The sequence below is a fragment of the Culex quinquefasciatus genome, chromosome 1 (genome assembly GCF_015732765.1).
Source record: "Culex quinquefasciatus strain JHB chromosome 1, VPISU_Cqui_1.0_pri_paternal, whole genome shotgun sequence".
In the NCBI taxonomy this organism is placed as follows: domain Eukaryota; kingdom Metazoa; phylum Arthropoda; class Insecta; order Diptera; family Culicidae; genus Culex; species Culex quinquefasciatus.
In genome coordinates this window covers 37,015,913-37,036,684 of record NC_051861.1, presented here as the reverse complement: position 1 = coordinate 37,036,684, position 20,772 = coordinate 37,015,913, and the positions used below count along the sequence as shown (strand labels likewise).

General features: G+C 38.3%; 1 protein-coding gene and 1 long non-coding RNA gene across 2 annotated transcripts in view; one reads left to right on the top strand and one right to left on the bottom strand.

Annotated features, from left to right (window-relative positions):
• Positions 1 to 3,278, top strand: part of LOC6048388 — a 46,284-nt gene extending 43,006 nt beyond the window's left edge. Inside the window, exon 6 of the mRNA XM_038252019.1 lies at positions 1,572 to 3,278. Within this exon, the coding sequence (XP_038107947.1) occupies positions 1,572 to 1,953 (382 nt within the window). The 3' untranslated portion in view covers positions 1,954 to 3,278. The remainder of the gene's footprint in view (positions 1 to 1,571) is intronic.
• Positions 3,279 to 14,960: 11,682 nt separating this feature from the next.
• Positions 14,961 to 15,324, bottom strand: LOC119765593. The gene is made up of 2 exons (XR_005276835.1): positions 15,151 to 15,324; positions 14,961 to 15,099 (listed from the first exon to the last, which is right to left on the bottom strand). It is a non-coding gene; the product is annotated as an uncharacterized LOC119765593 (long non-coding RNA).
• Positions 15,325 to 20,772: the final 5,448 nt, after the last annotated feature.

Sequence of the window (20,772 nt, the reverse complement as noted above, 5' to 3'; positions counted from 1 at the left end):
ACCCGAGCAGACGGAAATAACTTGGGAAGGTCAGTTTTTGATATTGTGAGAAGATCGGAATATGTTTTCGGGATGATCGGATCAGTTGTTAAAATAACGAAAATCAATAAAAAAGATTTGTTCGAAGAATAACTTAAACTGTTATTATGTTGTTATTGCAATAACAAACCAATAACACAGAAGTAATCATAATAACAAAAAAAATTATTGAACTGGTTTGTCTCCATAACAAAAAAAGTTATTGTTTTGGTTTATTTGTAATTTGCAAATAAACCTGCAGTTGTCATAACTCCTCTGTACTAGTCAGAGCTGCAGAGTCGGGTACCTCCAAGCGACTTCAACGTCAGCTCCGACTTCCTGGCTCTGTGAAAATAATAACAGTTTTTGTTATCCACATTTCAAAAATTCTCAATAAATAAATCATTTCCCTTAGGGAATATAAAATTTAAAAAAAAAATCAACTTTCTAAAGTTTTTTTTTCGGATTAATTTTAGCTTAAAGACCCCATTTCATGGCCAAAAAAATGACCCCGACGAAATTGGTCAAAATTATCCGAAAGATCTTAACATATTTAACAAAAGAAAAAGTAATAACAGATTGTGTTATGGACATTTAGAAACATTTCCATTTGTGCGATTTATGGTAATTTTATTTCTAAGTCAGAATACCAACCGAATAACAAATCTTGTTATTAGGAGAGTTTTTGAAATGTATAACATTTCCTCTTATTAGCGTGTTATTAAACATTTTCAATATGATATCACTTCAATACCAAATCTTGTTATTTTATCAGAAACTGTTATTATGTTTTCTTCTTGAAGTTAAAGGTCAGGATAAAATAATAACACTTTTTGTTATTTTAACAGGATTTGTTATTGAAATATTATTAATTTTGTTATCACCGTCTGCCCGGGTACACCCTACAAATTTCCGGTGCTTGGGAGCCCGAGCAGACGGAAATAACTTGGGAATAACATTTTTTGATATTTAAAAATACGAGGCCAATTACATTTTATGTAATTTATAACTAGATTTGTTATTCGTCGTTATGATTTTTTTGTTATTGGATTGTTATTGTAATAACAGACTATTAGTTTTAGTTATTCTTCGAACAAATCTTTGTTATTATTTTTTGTTATTTTAACAACTAATCCGATCATCCCAATAACAGTCGAGGTATTCTTCCATAACAAAAAATGTTATTCCAAAGTTGTTTTGGCTTTCAACCAATATCATACCAATAACAAATTTTGTTATGATAACATAAACTGTTATTCAACTCTTATGCAAAAATCAAGAAGAATCTATAACGCTTTCTGTTATTTTAACAGTATTCGTTATTGAGATGGCATGAATTTAGTTATTACCGTCTGATCGGGAGGGGAGATGGGATTATGTTTATTCTTAGCGCCGGTATTTGTAGCACTAAAATTCGTGCAAGAAAACTTATGCATGTGGGTGTACAGATTACTAAGTAAAAGATGATTTAATTGTTCACCTAGCGCTCACATTCGATTCCAGGACCAAGTTGCATACCTTTGAATTGAAAAAAAAATCTGTTTCTTTCCCAGGTACTCCCCCAACTACATGTACAACAAGGAGTTCTACCCCAACTACCTGTCCGGCTCGGGCTACCTGATGAACCTGGACGCCGCCAAGCTACTCTACCGCAGGCTCCTCACGACGCCCATCTTCCACCTTGAGGACGTCTACCTGACCGGAATCGTGGCGGACAGCGTGAAACTGCACCGCTACCACCACCCCCTGTTCTTCTACTCGTCCACCAAGGATCCGTGCGCCCTGCGCGGTATGGTCTCCCAGCACCAGCTCGGCCCGTCGGAACTGCGCATCGCGTACGACTTTGTCACCAACACGACCACAGTTTGCGGTGGGCCCGAGCGTAACTTTAGCATGGCCAAGATGAAGCTGCAGCAGCGCAAAAAGTGCCAATGACACTGAGCCAAGCCGGGGGTGGTGGTGCCGCCGCCGCCACCGTCGAAGACTCGCGCCGCCTTGGCCACGATCGGGCGGCGCCACTTTGGACGACGCACTCACTAGATTGGGGAGTTTGTTTTTATCCATTTAATTAGTCCGCGCATTCTCGTTTGACTCTCCAGTAACTCGTAATTCTCCGTCTTAAAAGTAGGACAAAGTCAGCAGGATAAGCCCAAGAACACAAAGTTGTATAGAAAGTGTAGCTAGTTTTTGTTTAGGTCTAAATATTCTAACGAGTTGATTATAAACGAAAAACAAATAAAATCTGATCAAAAAAGGCGCCTCTTGTTGGTTGGAAAGTGCATTCCAAAGCGTGTTAAATAAAAACAATTTTTACCAACTAGTGTTTACCAATTTCAAGCCGAGGGATTTAGCGATGGAATGAATGGGACAGGACGCGGTAAAACCGAAACCTTTCCAAAAGGGGCGTGTCCTTAGAGCGAGTAACGAGCGTAGTGTTAGCAAAGAGCTAAAAAAGTGAAAAGTTTAAACAAAAAATAGAAATCATTTGATTCAGCTGTGATTTGAGAATATTTTAGATAGATTTACAAAATAATAAAGAAAAGGAAAAGCTAGAATAACTAATAAATTACCGTTAGAAAAGTCTGTTTAGCGAAGATAAAATCACTAGCGAAAGTTACTAATTGCGACCCACTCACACAAAACAAGCACACACAAACCTCTTCTTCTTTAGTCGTTTCAGCAAGGCATTTAATTTAGAGCTTAGAAAGATGTGCTTCAAGTGGGGCACACGCATTACCAATTTTAGTCAGTCACCTTTTCGCGAATGTGAAAACCACTCAGCACAAAAGACACAAACGACGAACAACAAAGATGTAATTCTCGAGCACAACTGTTTTCCGTTTTAATTCTTAAATAGATTTTAAATCCTTTTTAGCAAACCGCAACAAAAAAAGCACAGTAAACCAGTAGAAACCGAACAATTCATCATAGTTTAGTAGTTCCTAGGTAGTTTTGTTCTTTTTCTGAGGTAGAAAAAAAATCGAGTCACTTATGATTAAAACGTTAGAATGTGTAAGAAAAATCGGTAACGCGAAGCGTTACCATTGAGTATAGCTTTAGAAATTGGGTGCGAGCGTGTGCTGTAACAAAACGAACAAAGAGAGAATGTAAGCGACGCGCGGGGGCATTGGAAAAGAAAACCAACTCAGCAGCATCGAAGCTGTGGGATTTAGTTCATATCGCTTTTCACCTAGGTTTTTAGGATTGAATAAAAACGTGTTAAGATTGACGTCGTCGCATTTGGGGACGTGTAAATAAATGGAAATTGTTGTTTTTATTCCTCCGAATGCCGATTATTTTCCAGACAAACCGCCTTTCGATTTCATGAAAGTTACAATTTCAATCCATCAACTTCATCAACCAGTACTGAGAATCGCTTTTCGATGGAGGTTGGTGCTTTCCCCACTCTAATCATGGATGGGTCACATGAAAGATTCGAGCTGCCTTTTGAATTATTAACTCCTTGAATACCGTCATCTTGGGCGAACTGATAACAGCTATTGAATCCATAGTTTTTTTTTACAATATATTGATTTTTTATTGATTCATCGAGAAAGCCGCTGTCCCTTCGCGTAGGATCCTCAGAAGAAGGACATTCCCGACGAGCTGAAGCTGCTAATCCGGCTGAGGAACGTGCGGCGTAGACAGTTCTTCCGAAGACGGGACCCGCTCATCGGGGCGGTGGTGACCCACCTGAACAACGTCATCGGCACCAAAAGCGCCGAACACCGCTACAAAAACTTCGACTCCTTGCTAAGGACGCCGGACAACGGCAGCAACAAGTTCTGGAAGCTTACCTGAACGTCAACGGAGACCTCGTAGTGAGCCCTTCAGCGAAAGCCGAAGCGCTCGCGAGTGCATTCGCCGCTACCCACAACAACGAGCAACCAGATGATCCCGAAACATCGGCGGCTGTGAAGAACGCGCTTGGCCACATCCGAGCTATAACTCCTCCCGTGCCTCCGGCCGCCCTTGATAAGCCGAAAGAGGCGATCATCCGCACGCTCAAAAACCGGAAGTCTCCAGGGCAAGACGGAATCCGGAATTCGTGCCTCAAGCAGCTGCCAAGAAAAGGATTGGTCGTCCTGACCAAAATCTTCAACGCTTGCCTGGCCTTGGGCTACTTTCCGGCCTGCTGGAAGCACGCAAACGTGATCGTCATCCCAAAGGCTAACAAGGACATAACCAATCCAGGTAACTACCGCCCGATCAGCCTGTTGAGCAGCCTTAGCAAACTCCTGGAACGGGTGATCCTCGCCCAGATAAAGCGTCACCTGGAGACGGAGCAAACCATCCCACACGAGCAGTTCGGCTTCAAGCACCAACTAGCCCGTATCTCGGAGATGGTGAAGCGCGGCTTCCTGGCGGGGAAGTCGACCGGCATGATCCTTCTCGACGTCGAAAAGGCCTACGATTCCGTGTGGCAGGACGCCGTGGTCTACAAGCTCTTTCGCTCGAACCTGCAGCCGTTCCTGGTCAAGATCGTCGTGTCGTTCCTGACAAAGCGGTCGTTTACGATGACGGTGACGGCGTGCCCCAAGGATCAGTGCTGAGCCCGACTCTCTACAACATCCTCACCTTCGACGTGCCGATGATCGATGGAGTGTCGTACGCATTCTTTGCGGATTGCACTGCATACTTGGCATCGGACAAGGACCCGAAGATCGTCGTCACTCACCTACAAGCGGCACAGAACAACCTCGAGGAGTTTTAGTGGAAGTCAGGTACCTGGGTGTGGTGCATGACAAGAAGCTGAATTACGACAAGCACGTGGACAACATCATTGAGAAGGTGGATCGTTCCACCAAGGCGCTCTACTCCCTGCTAAACCGACGGTCGAAGCTGAGCACCAAGCGCAAGTCGCACGTGGTCATGTGCATCATCCGTCCAATGCTGACCTACGCTGCTGCGGTCTGGGAAACTGCGCCAAATCGCACCGAAAGCGACTCCAGGTAAAGCAGAACAAGCTGCTCAAGATAGACCTGGACCAGTGGTACCCGACCGACGATCTACACAAGCTGGCCGGCGTCGACACCATCGACGCAAGCAAGGGCAACGCGAACCTTCAGAACTTCCTGTGGGATGTCAACGAATCCGCTCATCGAAGCACTCCTCCGTCAACAACTGTGATATTAGTCTTAAGCCAAACATAGATCTAGGGCTTTTTCTTAAAATTTACATTCCCTAAGAGAGCACTCAGCTAGCAAAATCTAAACTTAGAAACATGTAAAGGCTTATTAATTGATCTCAGTTTTGAAGGTTCTGAAAGGTTGCAAATGTAACATCCTGAAGCAGAGCTGTTAAATTCCAATAAACACCAATTGAATTGAATTAATTGATTTATATGATAACAGAAACAGAACATCGAAAAAAGTTACAAAAATGACTGTGCAGGCTCAACTCGAGGGGAAGCAAGAAGTTTGGGTCCCCAAAAACACGTGCATTTTAAATATTTCAAAAATATTTAGACGGGGCCGAATGGTTTTCTCCAAAGTTTGTATGGAGAATTAGGGCGGTTCGTCGCTGTTGCATACAATCCAAACATTTTTTTTTTAAAGGGCCAAACATTGAATATTACGCCGGACCATTAGTTGCAGAGATATCGTCATTAGAAAATGGTGGGTTGTTTTGGTGAGATTTAGAAAACTTCAATTTTCGTGTTTCTTTTTCTTAAAGCGGTTCTATCTCAGCAACGCGAGGTCCAATATTCAATGTCTCTTAGACAGTTATATAGCAAATTTTCTGAAATTTTCAAACAATTTTTTTTAGAGATGGTCCCTCATGGTCACTATTTTTAAAAATCGAAAAACTGCAAATATTTCGCTAAAATCAAACTTTCGGTGGCTATATCTTGAAAACGGAGCCCTTTATTAAAAAATTTGTAAAGTACTTTTCGATTGCAAATTAAATTAAAAAAAAATAACTTCGATTTTTTTTTCCAAAAATCACTATTTTTTCAAAAAATCATAGCTCGACGGCAGATTTTTTGACCATGTTTCTCTATGGCTCAACAGTTGCGAATATTTGTCCCCTAAAACATATAAAAAAAATCTCGAAAATTAAATAAATACGTATTTTGGGAAATTAAGTTTTAGTGAAAAAAAAGTTGATTAAAAAATATGTAATTTTTTGCCTTCCTCACCTCACTGAGGTACCTAAGGCTATAAAATCACTCGAAAAATGAAGTTCTTAAATACATCTCTCAGATATACCTTCACGTAAACCTATCGACTCAGAATCAAATTCTGAACAAATGTCTGTGGGAATGTGTGTAGAAATGATTTTTTTCCCACACGATTATCTCAGAACTGGCTGAACCGATTTTGGCCGGATCCGCCTTATTCTGTTCCTTTTGGGGTCCCCTAAGACCCTATTAAATTTTATTCTGTTTAGTGAAGTGGAAATGGAATGAAATAAAACCTAAAAGGAGGATTAAGTAACGTTTTTCTCAATAGTCCTCAACAATACCTACAACTTCGCCGAAGACACTAATATGATCAGAAAATTCACTCAAAAGTTACAGCTGTTTGAATATATACGTACCATTTTTGTATGGACAGCAGCCAAGATTGTATGGAGACTTGTATAGGTGAACCAATGACACTAAATAGCTTATTTGGTCATAGGGAAGGCCCCCACAAAGTTTGAGCCAAATCAAAAAATACAAATAAAATCCATTTCCGGTTTTGGTACAGAATTGCTCTAGGACAATTTTTATTTCGGATAATCGAATCAAAAAAAAAAAAAATTATTGCTGTCTAAATTTTGATTGTCGAGCTTAGGTTTGACTCCTAAATTACGCTATAGAATGTTTATATCCAAGATGGCGGCCAAAATGGTGGTGATACAGTATTGAAAAAAAATGCATTTGACCGATTCTTCGGCTCCTTTTAAAAAAAAATCCAAGTTTTTTTCAGCGTTTTGGCTGTAGTGGCAAAATAAAAGAAGAAACCTCCCAATGTTATTACATATTTGGAAAGATAATTGATTTTCCTACAAAGAAATATCATGCAGAATGAACCATATAGTACCTGTGCTTCCCCTGAAATAAAAATGTAGCGTGACGGGACAACATCGTAAAACTGAACTTTTAAAAGGCACACTACAAAAATCGGTACAGTTTTGCCAGTTGGATTTTTAAAAACTTTTGCTCTTCTACACATTATCACAAATTAAAAAACGAATCTTTTGCTCCTTGAACTGAAAGAATTGGATGAAATTTGAGTTTTTGCCAGCCATTTCTTTTCGTGACGGGACAACGAAAGGAGCAGATTTATGAAAAAAACTCCTCTCCTGTACAATGGCTTGCAGACCACTTTTGGTCAATTTTCTTGGCTTTTAAGGTAAGGAAACGCATTTAAAGCACATTGCAATTATTGCATCATAATAAATATGATTTTTTTTTATATTAAAAATCATATTGAAAATTGAAAAATGTGACATTTTGGTGTAGCTTCGCTAAGAATCGGTCATTTCATTTTTCAATAAGCAATCAACAAACCTAATTTGACTAAAATGGGGTCGCAGAACTAAAATTTGATGTTAAAAACAGGGAAATGAACAAAAAAACGAATTGTTTTTTGTTCGTGATTCTGATATCCGAAGTTCCAAACAAACCTTCGGATAATCGAAATTTGGATAATTGAGGCACAATCGAGTCTGGACTGTAATCTTTTGCCTTCCTTCACTGAGGTAAGGCTATAATCCTGCTCTAAAAATGAACTTTTAATTTAAAGCTCGAAAACCCACCTTGATACTTTGACACATTAGGATGTAACAAAAATGACTTTTTGGCGGGCATTCACGGGTTTGTTCCGGTGGGCATACTGAGCCCAAATCCCAAATATGAGCTTGATTGGACGTAACAGGAGCTGGCGCTCCGCCCTTCAATTTTAAATGGGATTTAACCCGTGAAAAAGATTTTTTTTTCAAAGTTGTCCATTTTTGAGGCGTTTTGGCCACTAAAGCGTCTATTTTTAACCTCATTGGCGTGTTGACCAGATCCTTGCGCATCTTTTGATAGGGGGAGAGGGGGTAATATGCACCCCCTGCTTTTCTTGGTAATTGGAAGAATTGTTCGGGAAAAAATCATAGAAATTGAAAGCTTATTATTGCTAAACCATGCTGGAAAAAATTGAGCTTTGTAGTATAAAATCAGCTTAAGTTATTTGAAAAACATTATAATGTTGTGTTTTCATCTAATTTTCATTGAACTTTCATTACGATTTTTGGACAATATAAAAAGCATTTATTGTTATTGTATGTTTTGAGGCAGATAGTTTTTGCCATAATTTTCATTATTCTGTAGATAGATGAGTCCAAAAACATCAAAAATGTATTTTTGATTAAATTTTCTACAAAAAGCATAGTCGGGGAAAAATGCACCGCTGTGAAGCTCCTTTGTAAAAACAGCGGTGTCATCTAGTGGTGACTAGTGAAAACTGCTTTTACCCGGTGCATTTTGCCCCATGTTGTGGTGCATTTTGCCCCGTTGTTGTCAAGTTGTTGTAGTGCATTTTGCCCCAATGTTGCGGTGCATATTGCCCCGCATGGTTGTTTGAAATGAATCAGAAATGTTTTAAGAAATTTTATATTTTCGAACAATTTTGAGGTTTTTTAAGACTTTTTTCACATGGATGACAAAGAATAATAGTTGGTTTAGAACATCGAACATAATTCTTCCACAGTACTGTTGTAATGGTTGAAAAATCACAGTTTTCCCTTAAGGGGTGCATATTACCCCCTCTCCCTCTATATATAACTTTGAAGTTTGGAGCACCCTGGAGCTCAGTACAGACCTTCAAAGTTTGTCTGTTTTTTTTTCGATAAAAAGATAAGCGTCGCACCTCGCGACGCCCGAGACGCCATTTGATTTTGCTTGGACCGATTTTTAGAAAAAAATCAAAACTTTGAAAGTCTGTACCGATCTGGTTCAGTCATGCCTGAGAACCATCGGGTGAAGTCTTTTGCCTTCCTCACCTCACTGAGGCATGGCTATAAAATCACTCAAAAATTGAACTTTTTAAATATGCCTTCCAGATATACCTTTACGTATACATATCGGCTCAGAATCAAATTCTGAGCAAATGTCTGTGCGTGTGGATGGACGTAGAATTTTTTTTCTCACTCACTTTTCTCGGAACTGGCCCGACCGATATTGTCCGGATCTATGTTTTGGTTTCGCCTTCAGGTCCTTTAAGTCTTTTTTTTTAATTTCATCCGGTTTGGTGCAGTACTTCAAAAGTTATGTTAGAAAAACTGTTTTGGTTGATACTAAAAAGGGTCATTATTTACATAATTTGAAAGCTCCGGCGGATAGCTGTCGGAACTTTCCGCGCAGTGCAGCCGTGCACGCACACAAACACTGCAGTGCTTTCAAATGAATAATTAAATTTATCATAGATGGCAGCACTCAGATGTATAGTGTCTTTACTAAGTAAGCGTTAGCCAAAGCATTCAGGAGGAAGGCAGCAACCACCTTCTGGTGGATTAAGTAACGTTTTTTTATAAAATAATTTTTATTAGCTCATTTTTGGTTAGCGCAGAAAATCTTTGAGGAGTTGACATTTCAATCAAGGGTTTCCAGCAAGGCCTCGGACTGGCAAGTAATTAATAATTACTTTGATTTTTAGCTGGTAATTAGGTAATTCTTTAATTAATTAGTAATTTATGGTAATTAGAGTAATTTAATGTAGTTGATTGGTAATTTAAGTAATTTTTGAGTAATTTAAGTAATTATTTTTTTATTGTACTTCTTCTACGAAACTATTTACTTTTTACATATAATCTATTATAACCGCATTTTATTAATTTCAAATAAGATTGAAACATAAAGATTAAAAACGACTGGCTCTGTATGTAGAAGGCCTAATTTGCCATAGTTCTCTCCTAAAACTCTCCTAAAATTTATTTTTAGTTGTTGTTTATCCCTTTCAGGCCTGATGGGTCATATATGACCCATACCGAAATTCGGTTGTATAAAATCATACAGTGCTCAAAACATATAACATTGTTCAGCAAAGTTGTAATTTATGAGTTTCTCTACCTAGGAAAAAATGTTTGAGTGGTTGTTAATGGCCTTTTTGACGACCTAGAACATCCTGAAAACCTGAAATTTGGAAACTTCAGAAAATGTTGAAGATAATTCAGGTTTACAACGATTTTTCAAGGCAAATGAAGTTTAGTTATTACCAGTCACATCCTCACGACCATTTGGGACCACTTCGATCCCTTTGGATCTCTTTTGGGATGATCTAGGTCCTCCAAAGTGTCCTGGAATACAGATCTTGGAGTCTACCGCCGTAACAACACGATTCTACCAAGTTTCCGATTATGGTTCATATTCAGTGATGTCCCTGGGACCCTTTGGCAACCCTCTGAGCTATGTGGGTCACTTTTGGGATGATCTGGGTCCTCCAAAGTGTCCTGGAATATAGATCTTGGAGTCTACCGCCGTAACAACACGATTCTACCAAGTTTCCGATTATGGTTCATATTCAGTGATGTCCCTGAGACCCTTTGGCAACACTATGAGCTATGTGGATCACTTTTGGGATGTTCTGGGTCCTTCAAAGTGTCCTGGAATACAGATCTTGGAGTCTACCGCCGTAACAACACGATTCTACCAAGTTTCCGATTATGGTTCATATTCAGTGATGTCCCTGGGACCCTTTGGCAACACTCGGAGCTATTTGGATCATTTTTGGGATGTTCTGGGTCCTCCAAAGTGTCCTGGAATACAGATCTTGGAGTCTACCGCCGTAACAACACGATTCTACCAAGTTTCCGATTATGGTTCATATTCAGTGATGTTCCTGGGACCCTTTGGCAACACTATGAGCTATGTGGATCACTTTTGGGATGTTCTGGGTCCTCCAAAGTGTCCTGGAATACAGATCTTGGAGTCTACCGCCGTAACAACACGATTCTACCAAGTTTCCGATTATGGTTCATATTCAGTGATGTTCCTGGGACCCTTTGGCAACACTATGAGCTATGTGGATCACTTTTGGGATGTTCTGGGTCCTCCAAAGTGTCCTGGAATACAGATCTTGGAGTCTACCGCCGTAACAACACGATTCTACCAAGTTTCCGATTATGGTTCATGTTCAGTGATGTCCCTGGGACCCTTTGGCAACACTATGAGCTATGTGAGTCTCTTTTGGGATGATCTGGGTCCTCCAAAGTGTCCTGAAATACAGATCTAGGAGTCTACCGCCGTAACAACACAATTCTACCAAGTTTCCGATTATGATTCGTATTCAGTGATGTCCCTGGGACCCTTTGGCAACACTCGGAGCTATGTGGGTCACTTTTGGGATGTTCTGGGTCCTCCAAAGTGTCCTGGAATACAGATCTTGGAGTCTACCGCCGTAACAACACAATTCTACCAAGTTTCCGATTATGATTCGTGTTCAGTGATGTCCCTGGGACCCTTTGGCAACACTCGGAGCTATGTGGATCACTTTTGGGATGTTATGGGTTCTCCAAAGTGTCCTGGAATACAGATCTTGGAGTCTACCGCCGTAACACCACGATTGTACCAAGTTTCCGATCATGGTTCATATTCAGTGATGTCCCTAGAACCCTTTGGAAACACTCTGAGCTATGTGGATCACTTTTGGGATGTTCTGGGTCATCCAAAGTGTCCTGGAAAACAGATCTTGGAGTCTACCGTCGTAACAACACGATTCTACCAAGTTTCCAATTATGGTTCATATTCAGCGATGTCCCTGGGACCCATTGGAAACATTATGAGCTATGTGGATCACTTTTGGGATGATCTGGGTCCTCCAAAGTGTCCTGGAATACAGTTCTTGGAGTCTAGTAATGCTAAAGGGTGCCAGCTCCTGGCGGGTTTCACTTCGTAAGCGAAAGGATGGCTTGAATCCCATTTGTCGAGGCAAAAGGGGTAGGTGGCGGTCGAGGGAGGATTTTGACTGCAGCGTTAGTTGAATTTGTTCAAGTCATAAACCTCCCAAAACCCAACACATTCAATCTCTCGAACGATCTGTGGGCGGCTGAATCTGAGCATTGCAAAACTCTGTAGCAATACACGGAGAAATGCCTCAACTGCAACTTTTTTCTCGCTAACATAGTCTCAGGCAAAATTCGAGCTGAAAATTGGGCTATATGATCGGTATCGAACTAAATATGGGTCAAAAATATAAGAGGTTTCCCCTCAATCTCACTTATCTCCACGTCCGCGGATTGGTTTCTCGTGTTCGTCAAAGGGTCTCAGGGACATCACTGAATATGAACCATAATCGGAAACTTGATAGAATCATGTTGTTACGGTGGGAAAATCCAAGATCTGTATTCCTGGACACTTTGGATGACCCAGAACATCCCAAAAGTGATCCACATAGCTCAGAGTGTTTCCAAAGGGTTCTAGGGACATCACTGAACATGAACCATGATCGGAAACTTGGTACGATCGTGTTGTTACGGAGGTATACTTCAAGATCTGTATTTCAGGACACTTTGGAGGACCCAGAACATCCCATAAGTGATCCAAATAGCTCCGAGTGTTTCCAGCGGGTCCCAGGGACACCACTAAATATGAACCATAATCGGAAACTTGGTAGAATCTTGTTGTTACGGCGGTAGACTCCAAGATCTGTATTCTAGGACACTTTGGAGGACCCAGATCATCCCAAAAGTGATCCACATAGCTCATAGTGTTGCCAAAGGGTCCCAGGGACATCACTGAATACGAACCATAATCGGAAACTTGGTAGAATCGTGTTGTTACGGCGGTAGACTCCAAGATCTGTATTCAAGGACACTTTGGAGGACCCAGAACATCCCAAAAGTGATCCACATAGCTCATAGTGTTGCCAAAGGGTCCCAGGGACATCACTGAATATGAACCATAATCGGAAACTTGGTAGAATCGTGTTGTTACGGCGGTAGACTCCAAGATCTGTATTTCAGGACACTTTGGAGGACCCAGAACATCCCATAAGTGATCCACATAGCTCATAGTGTTTCCAAAGGGTCCCAGGGACACCACTGAATATGAACCATAATCGGAAACTTGGTAGAATCGTGTTGTTACGGCGGTAGACTCCAAGATCTGTATTCTAGGACACTTTGGAGGACCCAGATCATCCCAAAAGTGATCCACATAGCTCATAGTGTTGCCAAAGGGTCCCAGGGACATCACTGAATACGAACCATAATCGGAAACTTGGTAGAATCGTGTTGTTACGGCGGTAGACTCCAAGATCTGTATTCCAGGACACTTTGGAGGACCCAGAACATCCCAAAAGTGATCCACATAGCTCATAGTGTTGCCAAAGGGTCCCAGGGACATCACTGAATATGAACCATAATCGGAAACTTGGTAGAATCGTGTTGTTACGGCGGTAGACTCCAAGATCTGTATTTTAGGACACTTTGGAGGACCCAGATCATCCCAAAATTGACCCACATAGCTCAGAGGGTTTCCAAAGGGTTCTAGGGACATCACTGAACATGAACCATGATCGGAAACTTGGTACGATCGTGTTGTTACGGAGGTATACTTCAAGATCTGTATTTCAGGACACTTTGGAGGACCCAGAACATCCCATAAGTGATCCAAATAGCTCCGAGTGTTTCCAGCGGGTCCCAGGGACATCACTGAATATGAACCATAATCGGAAACTTGGTAGAATCTTGTTGTTACGGCGGTAGACTCCAAGATCTGTATTCTAGGACACTTTGGAGGACCCAGATCATCCCAAAAGTGATCCACATAGCTCATAGTGTTGCCAAAGGGTCCCAGGGACATCACTGAATACGAACCATAATCGGAAACTTGGTAGAATCGTGTTGTTACGGCGGTAGACTCCAAGATCTGTATTCCAGGACACTTTGGAGGACCCAGAACATCCCAAAAGTGATCCACATAGCTCATAGTGTTGCCAAAGGGTCCCAGGGACATCACTGAATATGAACCATAATCGGAAACTTGGTAGAATCGTGTTGTTACGGCGGTAGACTCCAAGATCTGTATTCCAGGACACTTTGGAGGACCCAGAACATCCCAAAAGTGACCCACATAGCTCCGAGTGTTGCCAAAGGGTCCCAGGGACATCACTGAACATGAACCATAATCGGAAACTTGGTAGAATCGTGTTGTTACGGCGGTAGACTCCAAGATCTGTATTTCAGGACACTTTGGAGGACCCAGATCATCCAAAAAGTGACCCACATAGCTCAGAGGGTTGCCAAAGGGTCCCAGGGACATCACTGAATATGAACCATAATCGGAAACTTGGTAGAATCGTGTTGTTACGGCGGTAGACTCCAAGATCTATATTCCAGGACACTTTGGAGGACCCAGAACGTCCAATAATGAAATGTAACTTTTTTTTGCCTGTTTCTGTTTACTCATGGAAAAAATGATCTACTGGTACCAAAATTGTAGATTAACACAGCTCAGAAAAATTCAGGCCTGAAAGGGTTATAGAAGCTGATTAACAACAAAAGGCAACGCCATCATAATATATTATATTATATTACCCAGTGAAAAATGTTTAGTGAATCCGAAATCTATTCATTTTCATTAAGTAATTACAAAAATATGTTTTTTTTTTGTTTTGCAAGAACTACATTAGAATTGATTAATTTTTTATGCTTTTCCTTCTAATAGGTAGTCAAAATTATCAAAAAAAGTTTATGTGGATCATATAATTAAAAAAAATAGTGAATTATCATTTTTTAAAATAATTTTTAAGTGATAGCAATTTAAAATTCAATAAAAGTATATTAAAAATAATTTTAAAAATATTGAAAATAATAAATAAAATTATCAAAAATAATACGAAAAATACAATTTTTATATTTTTTCATAATCAGCAGAAATTGACAGTCCTTATCTCTCTAAAGAGCTAAACTATTTTCCCGAAAAATTTCCAAATATGTCTGAGACAAATGTTAAAAATCAAACTCAGTGAAATTAAAATCGACTAATATTCAGATGCACAAATTAAATCCAATGTAATTGTCACATTTCACATTTATGTTGGGACGGATCGGATAGCTGTCGATTGAGCATTGCACCTCAGTTTCTAGGTTAACAAATGCTAAAAGCTGCAGAGTTTTATTAGTTATAAATAATTCAATTTGTGTACATTAACTTACAATTCAGTTTCCAAATCCAGCTTTCCCGACTCAACATTTCAATCCTTAGCGAAGTAAACAAACCTCTCGCGCTACTCCACTCTGACGTATCCCCTCATACGTCATCAAGGCACAACTGTCGTGCACTCTCGTATCACCAGCCGAGGGGCTGTGGTGATGTGCATGCACCGTGAGCGGTATCGGCGCGTTCCACCGTAACACCGTATTTTCAGTAACGGATTTTTTTAATATGCTTGAGAAAAAAAAAATGCAAAGTAATGTCAAACCAATGTTGAAAAACATTTTAAAACTTAACGTTATTTTGATGAATTTCACAATTTTCATGAAGAGCCGCTGCAAATATTTGTCAAAGTTTATGTTTGGCTCGAAAAATCAGGGGGCTTTTTTTTCAAACAACTTCGATAAACTTGCAATAAACTGAATACAATTTTAAATTAATAATTAATTATATTAAAACTCAAACATTGAAGTAAAACAGTACAGTATGTTGTTGACAAACACGACTTCAATAATCTTCTTTTGCAATTGATTGATAAGGGTAGGGTTGATTGAAACGTGAAACATAATGGAATTTCGAATCAGATAATGAACAGGTTAAATTGGCAATAAAACAAATATTATTGTTTATAGCAATTGAGCTACTTATTTTTTACCTGAAATGATGTCAATTTTATAATAAAATAAAACAATTCACCCAAAGTTTCAGCGTCCTCTTGTGGGGGCATTTTTGAAGTTTGATCGCCTATAGCTATTTTCAATTAAAATTATAATTCACAATATCCAGATCGGTACAAAAAAAATATAATAAACAGCATAATTTTTAGAAGAGCTATCGAATGATCTATTTATAAATAATTTAGTTCAGAACCGTAGAAATGAATACTTAAATTAAAATTAAATGTTTTTTATCGTAGTGAAAAGTAATTAAGTAATTTATGTAATTAATCATTTTGGACCAGTAATTTGAGTAATTAATTGGCAGACTGGCAAGTAATAAACGCTTCTGGAAACCCTTGATTTCAATAAGTTATTCTGGTTCATTTCATCTGCAGTGATGTGATACATTTTCCAAGAAAACACAGTTGCCACTATTTTTACTATAAAATTGCTTTCTTTATTATTCCTACCATCTTTTTTCTCCATTTAGTAGTGTTTGTTTCTTCCACATAGAAATGGCTATTTTGCTCTATTTTATCATTTTATCAGACACAATTCCCTTTTCCTAATACCACATTAGATCCCGATACGACTATTTTACTCCATCATAAGTTGTTTGTGTTAATTTGTGTATTTCTGTTTGCTTCTCTTCATAAATACTACTATTAATTTGATTCCAGTGTTGTGATTTTTTTCCCTCCCGTCATCACGCATGAACGTTTGAACCTTCAGGTCTGCCAGTTTTATTTTTTTCTCCAAACGTATTGTTGATGAATCAACTCTGTTGCCCTACAGTTGATGTTCTGCTTGAGATTAAATTTACACTAAAAATCGTGACGCTGATCACAGATGCTCCAATTAATTCTGATTTTTATTAACTAACACACAGTGCGCGTTTTTTAACCTCTTCTTATCATCCTTCGTTTTTTTAGTTTTGTTTGAGCTCATGAATTGTGTTTTTCGTTTTTGTTTTTAGTTTTGGTGCCAGTTATCTAACATTTAGTAGTTTGCTTACAGAGTAGATCACAATTTAGGTTTTTTTTCCTTATATTTTCTTGCCTCCACTATCTTTTTTTTAGTAAGTTGTTAAATATCGTGCGTCTCCATCGTTTTGATCACGTAGATTGGGGCTTGTCATGCTGTGTTATTTGTGTGTTTGACTTTAATAAAATTACCACTTAGATTTTAAGAGTTTCAATTCATCGTGTCTTTTTTTTGCTGCTGATGGAAAAATTGGCTGTGCTTCATGTTGTTGGCAAATTAAATTCGTAATTCAGGAATTGTTTGGCGTTGTACATTGTACAGCAATGTAATACTTTTCATATTTGCCCACCCGTTTATTTGATACACATTTTCACCATCAGAATTTGAAAAGTGCGTGGAAATTCTTTATGCTTCAACTTCAAAAAGGGAAACAAACGCAAAGAGGGTCGGACGTGTTGGGTGATTTTTCCAAGTGTAAATATGAAATTGCGAGAAGAGTAGTATTTTATTTCCCGTTGGTTGGTTGGTTTGGTGTTTATTTGCCACTTTTTTTGGGCGCTCGATTTTTTCCCGTGGATTCACTGGCCTCGGCAAATAAAGGCCAACCAGTGAGCTACCACGTCCATGGTGGTATACTGGGTTTAAAGAAGCCTGTTTGCAAAATTGGGGGTTTTTCATGAGTTGAATTTTAAGAAAAATATTTCGTATTGTAGTTTTTTTGAATCTTTGTTTTTTTAATAAGAAAAAGAGGCAATGAAATCAGATAAAAGTTTTTCAAATGACTCGATTGTACGATGTTTTCGGTAAGAAATCACCTAAAAAGAATAAAAAACGCTCTCAAATTTGGATATAACACCCAATTGTTAAGTTAAGGGTGCACAGCAACCAAGGTTGTCTTCTTATTCCAAATTTGTCAAACTTACGGACCCAATCCTGCAAAAATCTGATTGTAAAAATTGTCAAACTTTGTTGTAAATAACTTCGAAGACAGTAATTTAGGGGATTAATAAAAAATTATACCGATAGTTCGCGTAGTTTTGAAGATATTGAAATGTCTGTAACAAGAATCTAGATGCAGAAACTCTGTTTGGCGTGTACCGTTAAGTCATTAATATTTTTCAATTTATTTTCAAAATAAAACTTGGAGCTTTGGCACCAAGATTTTTGCAGCAGACTTTTTAGTATCTTCATAACTACGGGAACTATCGCTATTATTTTTGATTCATCCCCTAAAGTACAGTTTACAGAATTATTTACATCAAAGTTTGCCTATTTTTACTATCAGACTATTACTTTTGGAATAAGAAGACAACAACTTCCTTGGCTGTTGTGCACCCTTAACCCAAATCGATTGCAGTGACAACCGATTTGAGTTTATTTGAAAATTCAGTACGTAGGTTGAAAAGAATCAAACTTAAATTAATCATTAAAGAACAAAAATAAATTGAAATTTGGTATCATGTGTCACCAACCCTCAAAACCACTTACTTATCTTCTGTTCTTAGAAGAAATTCGCCCAAAGAAATACAAAATACAATTTTGTTCTTATTTCCATTTCATTCTGTTCTCTTTTCCAACATAACAAGGAACCTTTGAAAATCCATAATTATTATAGGCTAAACTACGATGTATTTTTAAAAAAGAAATAATTCCCGAGCAGACGGAAATAACGTGGGAATAACATTTTCTGATATTTGAAAATACTAGGTCAATATCATTTTATGTTATTTATAACACGTTTTGTTATTTGTCGTTATGTTTTTTTTTGTTATTAAATTGTTATTGTGATAACAGACTAATAACATTTTCAGTTATGCTTGGAACAATCTTTGTTATTATTTATTGTTATTTTAACAACTAATCCGATCATCCCAAACAGTTGGAGGTATTCTTCTAACAAAAAATGTTATTGAAAGTTGTTTTGGCTTTCAACCAATATCAGACAAATAACAATTTTTGTTATAATAACATAAACTGTTATTTAAACTCTTATGCGGACACGTGGACACTTTTTTGGAAATCTCAACCACCCCTCGTGGACAAGTGTCCATACAAAAAAATACTTGTTTGTATGGAGCGTAGACAAGCGGCATACCCCCCCCCCCCCCAAGGTGCCCACGTGGTTTATGGATGGTCCCTAACACTTTTTGTTATTAAAATTTGTTTTTGAAATTGCATGAATTTTGTAATTGCCGTCTGCCCGGGTATCTTTTAGATACCGGTTTTCTGATAATTTTCAAATTATCAATGATTTTGAAAATCTGAAGGACCTCTTTTATAAATTAATTATTTTTATTTCTGTTTAAAACCAGTTACTATGACCGCAGGAAATTAAAGTTTTCAAAAAGTGTATCCCTGTATTTTTATTTTGCTCGCTCAAAAACGATATTTGTCTAGACATTTCATGAAAAAAACATGAGATTTTCTCACAATGTGACGTAAACGACAAATAATCATAAATCAAAAGGAATTTTATTGAAGTTCATATCTCCAAGCTGTGAACGTGATTTTTTTGCATGTACATTGGAATGAATCAAACTCATCTATAAAAAAATATTTTTTTCAAAAATAGTTACCCATAAGAGCTTTATTTGTTCATATCGAGAAGATCACAGAGCAGTACTTATAAATATGTCTTTTACGTCACATTGTGAGAAAATCTCATGTTTTTTTTTTCATGAAATGTTATTAACAAGTATCGTTTTTGAGCGAGCAAAATAAAAATATCCAAAATATATGCTTTCTCGTTTGTAATCATAGTAGCCCATGTTTTATGCTAAAAACGCTTATATACTAAGAATTTTGAAAATTCTACACTTTTTGTTCACTAAAATGCAAATATCTCGGCTTTGCGTGGATTTAAATTGAATGTTAAAAAAGCAAAATGATCTCCGTAAAATTTCCTATAAGCTGAATGCATTAATTTTGGCTGCAAAATTTTTAGGCTCGTTTTATGGAGTGCTTTTTGAAATTTTTTAGCTGAAAAATACAATTTTTTCTCCCTAAAACGACCTGCTATGCTCAAACACAAGCTTTTATGGACCATATCTGTACAGGAATTTGTTCAGGGGACATTAAACTATGACTTGAAGCCCATGCAGACATGCATCGGCACTATGAGCTCTTTTTAACGGCACTCAGCTTGTTCTAGATGGCATTTTCGTTTAAAGCAATGTTATGCTTGTTGCTAGGTAAAAATCTCTTGTTTTTGGCTTGAATAATGTGTAGAAAACATTGGTTTATTGGAAAACCCGATTTTAGCTATATTTTCATGTAAATGTTCTCTTAAGCTCTCAAGAAGAACTTCTTAAAAGCTCTTTAAGTGCAATTAAGAGTTCTTAACCTATATCTTAGTTGGGTTTCAAAATAATCTCTCAGGGTCTTCAGGAGCCTAAAGACAAGCGTAATTAGCGTATTCTAATCACTGGCACAACATGCTGGTATCTTCTACGTGAAATGCCAAACAAGTTCTTCTAAAAGAGTTAGAGCGGATGCATGTCTGAGCCCATGGCGACCAAATTTGAATGACTTAAGTATGTATTTCTGAAAATACTTGAAAATGCACTTTTCATTGAAGCTCCGCAGTTGTAAACCATTTTGGGATTTTTATCATTCTAGGGTGAGCACCAAACATTTGACATCTTTTCATTTTTTGGTTCTAATGATTTGTTTGATTATGAAATATCTTCCTGAAACTTTCAGGAGTGATTGAAAATCATATTTTTGATGGATTACGGGGCCGGCATTTACAAAGCGGATTCAGTGGCAGTTTTTTTTGAACTCAACTTAACAACATGTTAAGGTTAACATTAACATTCCATAGGTCGCCTTTCCAAGGTGTCGTTGATAAGGTCCAGCTTGTGACGATGCACTTTACTAAGCAATCGAATCCAGAAGGGAAAAGATCGCCAGCTGTGTTGGTCCGAGCCGGGCTCACATCCACCCCGGGATTCGAACTGACGACCTTGGATTGTTAGTTAG